The following is a 9,709-nucleotide window of genomic DNA, read 5'->3' as shown; positions in this document are numbered from 1 at the left end:
CTGGATCAGAAGTTGTAGTTCTATGCTTAGAAACATAAAAAGCTATGCAATCTTACAGCATGTTTGAAAGCCTGTAGATAGCATCATGCATGCTTTGTGCTCCGTACCTTTCTGTCAGTAACATGGACAATATAGATTCCCCATATCCAAAGACTCTAGCTAGTTCCTTACCTGTGAAATACTAAATCAAAGACAACCCATTAAAAGCTTCAAAGTTCACAACACTCTACATATAATGCCTTAGTCATCACCCTACTCTTTTTATAAAAAAAAAAAAAAAAAAAAAAAAATCCTTATTAAAAACAGTATTATCAATGCCATATATCTATTGCAATAACTGATTAGCCAAAGTGCAATGCTACTGTTAACTATGAAATTTAATGGAATTGTATAAAATTTTACCATAGAATGTTTAAACCTGATGCTACAATGGGTTATAGAAGCCACATTAGAAATATGAAGATTCCAAATAGTTCAAATCCCAAAGTGGAAGCTTAAAATGTGCGGTAAAGAATCATTCCTCAGATAGGTAGCTTACGTACTCTCAGTCCCCCTGCTGAAGAGGAATTAACAACAGTACGCTCTACTTTCAAAAAACATGAAGAAAATTTTCAACGGATGACCGGTGCCATTACATGATATCCTTTTTTGATTATTTCTTCCGTGATTTTACGTAATTCAAAAATAGCGGCTTTTATATATCTCTTCTCATCATAATTTTGATGGTATTAAGAACATAGATTCCATGCCCATTCACTGAACATGTATCACTGAACGGGTATCGTTAAATATTAGAGTTTGATGAAAAATGTTCTACATGGAATTATGTAATTACTTAAACTATGTTTGTTTGATAGTTTGGTTCACATTTTGTTCCAATAAGATGAAAAGAGACAAATATCATTTTAAATCTATAACTATATTCATAGTACAAAATATCCCGATATATCGCGATATTTGGGGATATATATATCCATATTTTAGAAAAAGATATTTAAATATCACGATATGTTTAGAGATATATACGACTGCAAATATCAGTTATATTTCAATAATATTTGTGATATTTGTGATATTTTGCGATATTTTGTGATATTTTGTATATATAACAATTTTATTTAATATTTACCATTATATTTCAAATAAATATAAATAATGTATCATGATATATCAAGAAATATCCACAATATTCATGATATTTGTCGATATTTTGGATATATCCACGATATTTGCATGTGAAACCATGTCAAATATCCCCAAAGAGGGATATATCCACGATACATATCTAGAAATTGAATATCGATAAATACCCATATCCTGATATTTTGTACTATGACTATAATATCATCCCCAATTGTTGTTAAGACTTTCCCACTACATATTCTACAACTAATATTCTCAACCTCTTGGGTGCTTTGAGATTGATTCAATTATTTTGTATTAAGCTTTCGATCCCCCGTTGATTTACTCAAGGTGGTATAATAGTCAATTGTGTAGATCCTTTGGCAGAGGTTTTATACCACAAATCTAGTGAGCAATACATACTCGAGATGATTGTGCAAACAACATCGTTTATGTAAAGAAAATAACGACCTAAGCCAAAATTATGTAGTACTTACTGATTATATAACAAAAACAAATCCTAGGCTTCCAAGGGACGATTGACCGGCAATATTGTTTTTTACATAGATCACAAATCTTACACATTACGGATTATTATTAGAAAAAAAGTGAGATGGTAACTCACTTGAAAAGGCTAAGCTTTCCCTAATGGAGCTTTCTCTAAGGGAGTAGTAATATAATCATATACCGAAAAACTTTAACCTCGCAACTATCCAAGAAAATATCACCTTCACTGGAAAATGTCTTGAGTAAAAGACGCTTTAGTCATCAAAAGAGGATTCTTCATCTAACGCTCAACCCAGGAAAGAGCCCATCATGTTAAAACATTTGTCATCCTATATGCCAAAAGGTACATGCTATAAGATTAATGACTAACAATTAGGCTTATTAACTTTGTATAAGGTTAAGCATTTGATAGAATCAATATTAATTATTATTTGGAATGTCCCAACCAATTCCAACCCAATAAATTGTGACATATACTTTATAATTTGGCATAAAACAATAAACTTACATTTACAACTATAGGAAAAATACATGCCTAAGCATCCTTTGCAAGTCACGTGCAATCTGCTTCTCAACCTTGCTTAAGTCCATTAGTTGTTGACTTATTCTATCAATCGACTGAGGAGAAAATAGTTAAGAGCTCAAAACAGATAGGGTTGTGAGCCATGGATAGAAAATAATTATAAAATGACCCCGCGTTGTTGAACAGGCAAAATAATCAGGTTGAATATCAAGCACATATTATATATATTCAGCATTGAACAGATCGACCTAATGCATGGTTTATTCTTCTTGTTGTTAGGAGGATATATAAATACTTGTGGAACTCATGTACTGGCTCGTGACTACTTCCCCTTCTAAACCGAAGTAGGAAGCTTCGTAGTTCTCACATTTAGTTTTTGCTTAACATCCTTACAAAGGCACAACTTCAAACTGCCTATTTCATCTTTAAATTAGTTAAAACTTTATTTTTCAATAAAAAATGCAATAATAAGTGACCATATCAAATTCAACATTATTGGATTGTTAGATACAAATAAAAAAAAATACCATGGCGTATAACCTTACTATGCTGGCTACGGAACCTAAAATGACATTGTGTATAAATATCATGAAAGCACCTATCATGATTGATATATGCAATGTTTGGAGCAAATGATACATAGAATTACAGGGGGGGGGGAATCACCTTCAAGATCCTTTAAGGGAACTAACCTTCATTCTATTAATAGCAATGTTTATCAGTATTCAACACAATACTTGAACACTCATCTGAAGTCCAACTGAAAAAAGAGATCATTTGTTATTCAATTACAAATTATACATGTTCAGCTAATCATCTGTAAATGATATGATATGAAACAATTTTCTAAAGCCATTTTAAATGATATGAAACAGTGTTTTGGTTTTTAAATTTAATCATAGAAGGTTTTTTTTTTTTTTTAGTCAATATGCAAAAAATTGCTAAACTCAAGTAATTTGCATCTCTCAATATTACAAACATCAAAAAAATTTACTACTTTATAAAATAATGTTAGACTCTAAAAGGAATGTAGACAAAATGTTCCAAGAAAAAGGAATGTTTTCTGCTTCTTCATCTTTTGTCCATCGGGAAGTCAGTTCACTACTGCTGGAAAAGGTAATTGCCCTGTGTGAACTAATGTGGACATTTATAGTGACCAAATGCTAGGATACTGATACTTGTGCTCGGCAATCAAGTTGCAACAAAATCCCATCTAACACTGAAGACTTAGTATCGACTTAGCAGGGACATGACAACCTCCAGATAATACAGAGAGATATATGAAAATTTAATAGCTATAATGCATTTGCATCCAACTTTGATGTCATCTCATAGTGACGTTTAATGAAACATAAACATCTATTTTGCTACTACGTGAATAATGAAAAAAAAAAAGAAAAATTGTCCTCATGGGTAGTGCAAGAAGCATAAGTAATTTTAAAGGTATTTTAACTATTTCATTCATTCTCATATTTCAAGTTCTAAGTTTGATTTCATTAATTACTTGTATTTTCCAAATATTGATTTCAATGCGTTGTGTTGGACATTGAGGCTTACACCCCAAATGCCTTTGAGGCTCCCCTTAAGCCTCCAAGAAGCTTGGGCATCAATGCTCTTATGTTTTTTTTTTTTCTCTAAAAAGCAACAAAAGAGCACAAAGGAGATCATATCCACACACTAATAAAAGAATAACAATTTTTACCAAAAGAAAATTTCAACACACAGAGATAGTGTAACTAACATAAATGAGTTAACACATATAAAATAAGCTCTAACACATTAAAATCACGAATCTGCATAAATTAAATGCAATATTGTAATATTGGTAAGCTCAAATTACCTTTCTTTTCTTCCGCATTCTTTTATGTCAGTGATGTGCCAGACTGGATGATTCCACTGATAACTTTTGGTGAGAGAAGCCTTTGTATATAAGTGTATGCTTTATGATATTCAAAGTGAAACTTCTTAATAAAAGTCCTGATTGAGTTGGTTTTTGGGTTATACCACACCAACATCCATCCATTTCTCCTTAGTTTTCCGTTGTTTGCTAAAGATACCCATGCCACACTGAACACTAACGTCACAAAGAAGAATAAACGCAGCCGACACATCTTTACCTCTAGATTAAACTCTATTAATGAATACTCTCTGAAAACTGTCAATTGATTCCCTAATATGACCTTGAGCAGACCGGAGAATATGCAAGTTCGGCTAGCATAAAATTTTATTAGGGAAGAGATTTAGATTATGTAGGTTTTTTTTTTTTTTTTTTTTGTTATTTCCAATTTTTTTCGGTGTTTTAAAAAACGAAAACTTCTAATTCTCCCGATACTTTTGAAATTGGCCGAAATTTTCATGTGTTAGGGAGGTGATTATAATTTGATAATAGATTAAGGAGAATTAAACAAATCTGGGGAGGTGTCACTAATTATTATTCCATCCGATTTTTTAGGAGCCAATCATATTGCTCGAAGTGCAAAATTGAGTGATATGGTGAGGAAAGAGAATGTGCGCGAGCTTTTTATATATATATATATATAGATTGGTTAAACTTTAAACGTTTATTTTTTTGGGTTCACGGGGGGTAGCATTGCCGACCGAGGAGGTATGTGTGTTCGTGAGTGGTTGGAACCAATCCAAGACTGGAGGCCACCACCCAGGCCTATCAAGGACAAACCCTGCATGATCCCCACTTCATGATACTCAAACCCGAGACCTCATGGGGGGTAGGTACACACTAATACCCTTCCTTACCAGTCGGGCGCCCACTTTCTTCTTACCTATTTATTGGGCTTATAAAAACAACCCTGGACTTTATACCCAAGGTTAGCCTCCTTTAGGTCTGCTCTTAAAAGAAGCCCACTTTTATGAATAAGGATACATATAAGGGTGCAAATGGATAGATTCGAATATGTCTGTATCCAAATCTGAATCCGAATCTGAAAATTTATACTGAATCCGATTTCGGATATCCGAATCGGATATTGGATATAGGATATAAAATTTAAATTAATTAAAATTTTATTTGTTTTGAATAATTCATTTTACAACTATAAAAACTAGTATATATATATATATATATATATATATATATTAGAATTAAACCAACTTAGAGAGAACATTACACTAACTTAACATGTATTGAATCATTGAGAGAATGAGATAGGGAGAATTCTTATTTATTGAGGTAAGTCTGAATGGGAGGAGATTACCTTTATATACAACTAGGTAACCTCCTTTCCAAGATAAAAGATTACCAGGATAAACACCAAGATAAAGGATTACCAGGATAAACACCAAGACAAAGGATTACCAGGATAAATACACATAAAGAGGTGTCCCATATGGGCTCAATGGTGGGCATCCATATAAGCCCACGGATTTCATAACACTCCCACTTGGATGTCCACCATTCTTGTGGAAATTTTGGTGGATGCATATTTTGTAACATTCTTCTGGATGTTCTATAACTATCTAATGACAGTTGTCTCATTAAAACCTTGCTAAGGAAAATCTAGTGGGAAAAACCAAAGCAAAGGAAAAAGAGTATAACATTACTCAGAATCATTGTGACTTGCTTTATACTGCCTCATTAAAACTTTTACTAGAAAAACCCATTGGGATAAAACCTAGATAAGGAAAAAGAGTGCAATGCATATGTCCTGGGATTAGGAGTGTAAAAAAAATCGTTGACCCATCATCCAGTAGGGTACCCGGTCTTCACCCGCCACCCAAATCCGCACCGACCTGAAAACAGACCCGCCCCGCCCTGCCACCATTTTTACGCGGTCGGGCTATGGGTGTAGGTTATGTGCTCAAACCCGACCCGTCAAGCCGCCCGGACCCGCACCATGTCAAAAGTCGTTAACCTAACTCCGTTGACCCGCATAATTTCAAAACTCTAACTCTAATATTTTTGTATTTTGTTTATATTTTCTTTTAACTTTTGTTGGAATTTGGGAGATATGAACACAAACTTATGAGTTCAACATCAATTTCAAATATTCAAATTCAACTTTCGAATTTTGGAGAAGATGAATCATTCATCTTTGTATTAATTTCAAATTCTTTTAGTCTATATTTTATTGTTTTGTACCATAAATCCTCGCTCTCATCTTCATTTTATCATGTTATGGAAAATAATCAATTTACAAATGGTAAATCACGAGAAAGAAGTTTCAAATTTGCATATATAGTTTTGGGTTCAAGTTCAAGTTTTTTTTATTTTTGTTTATTTTTTATTGATTGATTCCATTTTTTTCTATGTTGTGAATTGGAAATATATTACTTGTAGAATTAGAAAGTTTTTTTTTTGGTGAAATTGGGTTAAAATGATAATTTTCACCCGACCCGGATGACCCACCCCGTAAGCTGACCCAACAGGCTGGGTGATGGTACTAAGACATGACACTTCAACCCGCCTGCCCCGTCGAGGACCATTGGATTTGTATCCCCTAGACCTGCCCCGACCCGACCATCACTATTTGACCCGCGGTTGATCCGACCCGCCCCGTATTACACCCCTTACTTGGGATATATTCTTCAGGATGCTCCCTCTGTTCTATTACCCCCTGATAAAAACAAGTCTTTACATGGCTTGGTGGTGAAATCTTCGCGATTTATGGAAGATATTGTTGGATCTTGCTTTGTCGATTGCCAAGACATAGCTGCATATTTATTAATAAAAATTTAACCTGTTTGAAAGTGACCCTTCTGAGGGTCAGATGGATAACCAAAGACTGCATAACCAACTAGATCATAGTCATTAGTGGAACCATAAGAATAAAATAGTTTCATACCAGTTATTCCATAAAAATATCTCAATATGTGTTTAACATCATTCCAGTGTCTAAGTGTATGTGCACAATTATATCTTGATAAGAAACTAATAGAAAATGCAATGTCTGATCTTCTGCAAGTATTGTGCTAGATACATAAATGCTTCCATATCACTCAAGTATGGTATTTTCAAGACCAAGAACTTCCTCATGTTCTTCCTTTAGTTGAAATGGATCCTTATCTAAATCCAAGTTTCGCACAACCATGTACTTTGTCCATTTCATTTCAAAAAAATCTATAGTCAGCAGTTTTCTCTAATTCCTTAGGAGTCCCAATCAAGTTTATACCAACCAAACTTGCTGCTACTATATTGAATCCAACCTCGGATTTTACTATAGGTCCACAGTCCACACCACGTTTTTCAAAGAGTATAATTATGCTTGAATATCAAATTCCAGATTGGCAAATCTTTCCTTTGTCGACAAAACACGTGGTTCATTTATTTTTCATCATTGTCATTTGATGTTCCAATAGATATACCATAGCTAAATATGTCATCTATAACAAGTGCTTTCCTATCCCACAATTCACCTGAACATGCATAGAATATTGAGATCAATCTCTTCATTTTCAGGTACATGTGCCTCTCCATGGGCAACCATAGGCATTTCAATGAATTTTGGATATTTGCACATTTTCATTATTTGTTTATGGAGCTTCAGCCATTACCTGGCTATTATTTGGACAAGATGGTTCCTCAGTTCTCCTCTTCTAGGAGCACGCTCTTTGGATCCTATAGGTCTACCACACTTTTAGCGTATAGTAGATTCATTTGCCGCCATGTTTGGACCACGTCCAAATGGAACATCAATTATGGCTGGCACATTCATAGTTATATTTACCATATCATTAAATGCTTAGGCATTTTCTCTGTAACCGCTTGCAAGTGTATCATTCTCCTTATCTTATATAGTCACATTCATTATCCTTAATGAGACAAAGGTTGTGATCCAAGTTGCTTTACGTCGTTCCTTAGAGCAACCATTGTTTTTCTCCCCCTAACGACGGGAATACTGTCTCATTAAATTGACAATTATGTAAAACAGACTGTCTAACTGAGCTTCTTGCTCCAAACGTTAGATATGATACACAATGTCTTTCTCATTTATGGGTATAGTCGATCTACCAGACATATATATATCTATAATACTTTTCTCTATTTATATATCCATACATTTTAACATAAAGCAAAATAAATTTGTAAAGATTGATACTAGAACAAGTGTATGAAGAAATATAAAACTTAAGATTCATAATAAGGAAATTCAAAAATATTAACGACAATCAAGGCCTAGACTTTCCATGAAGAGAACACAATATTAACTGTAAACGTTCCATAAACTGGTAATAAAAATATAATTAACTAAATAAATCATTCCAAGGATGAAACTTGCCCATTGCTATTTGGATCTTCATACTGAACCTCAAGGAAATCGGAACAATCCAAATGAGTACCATCATTAAAGTGGTCACTCTTCCAATTCTCTATCACATTTGTTTCCATTTTCCTAGAGGCCTTATACTTTTCAACCTCTTCTATAGGAGCTCGACAGTATTTTGCCCAATGTCCATCATTACCACCACATCTGTAGCAAATATCACTGCTCTCCTTTTGTTTGTTATGGGGATTTGAGTCCCCTTTATGCGGTGGAGCTGTCCACTTGTTCCAATTTCCCTTTTGTTGGTCATTAGTATTCCAATGATCCTTTTTTCTATTACCATTGCCATCTCCATAAGGATGATAACCTCGACCACCTCGACCAGTATTTCTGCCTCTGCCACGCCCTCTCCCATGTCCTCTACCACGACTACCATTAGCTCGAAAGCTGGTATTTGCTTCTGGAATTGCCATTGACCCAGTTAGTCTGGAGTTGTGGTTCTTGATTAAAAAGTTACTATTTTGCTCCGCAACAAGGAGACATGTTATAATGTCAGAATATTTGGAGAATCGTCTCTCTCGATATTGTTGCTGCAGGAGCACATTCGAGGCATGAAAGGTAGAAAGAGTTTTCTCTAACATCTGCTCATCAGTTACATTTTCACCACACAATTTCAACTGAGAAACTGTATTAAACAAAACAGAGTTGTATTCAGAAACTGTCTTATAGTCTTGGAACCTTAGGTTGAGCCATTCATTTTGAGCATTTGGTAGTATGACCATCTACTGGTGATCATACCTATCCTTTAGGGATTTCCAAAGACCTGCTGGGTCTTCCTCTGTTAGGTACTCATTCTTTAAGTCGTCATGAATATGATGACGTAAGAATATGAGAGTTGTAACCTTTTCCTCTGGGCTCATTTTGTTTCCTTCTTTAATAGCATCACCAAGTTTTTTAGATTGTAAATGGATCTTGGCATCCAACTGCCATGATAAATAATTGTCGCCTCTAATTGAAAGAGCTTGAAAATCAAGTTTAGTAAGGTTTGACATCTTTCAAGTAACTATAACAGATTAAACATACATGTATTAAAAAAAAAATTGATGGCATCAAATATTCACGTTCATGATTTTAGAACTTCAAGTTCTTGAAAACAAAATAGTTATTAAAACAAATTGGGCCTATATAAATGACTACAATAATGGGCCAAAACCAGACCAGTCCTTATGGGTTGGACCTGACCAAGTTGATATAGTCAACCAGACCTGGTCCTTAAGTGTCAAAATGGCCTGGTCCAAACTGGTCAGACCCAAATCAGTTTATAAGAAGTTAGGTCTGA

At 34.3% G+C, this 9,709-nt stretch overlaps 1 protein-coding gene across 1 annotated transcript; it reads right to left on the bottom strand.

Annotated features, from left to right (window-relative positions):
• Window positions 1–8,363: 8,363 nt before the first annotated feature.
• LOC147513729 (uncharacterized) lies at window positions 8,364–9,422 on the bottom strand. Its single transcript, XM_086598947.1, has 2 exons — window positions 9,194–9,422; window positions 8,364–9,055 (listed from the first exon to the last, which is right to left on the bottom strand). Exons 1-2 carry the CDS (start codon window positions 9,420–9,422, stop codon window positions 8,364–8,366), a joined length of 921 nt encoding a protein of 306 aa, XP_086455073.1.
• Between the last annotated feature and the right edge of the window lie 287 nt (window positions 9,423–9,709).

Source organism: Coptis chinensis, chromosome 3 (assembly GCF_015680905.1).
Source record: "Coptis chinensis isolate HL-2020 chromosome 3, ASM1568090v1, whole genome shotgun sequence".
NCBI classification, from domain to species: domain Eukaryota; kingdom Viridiplantae; phylum Streptophyta; class Magnoliopsida; order Ranunculales; family Ranunculaceae; genus Coptis; species Coptis chinensis.
Note: the sequence above shows the minus strand (reverse complement) of the source record. Positions and strands in the feature narration are given on the sequence as shown.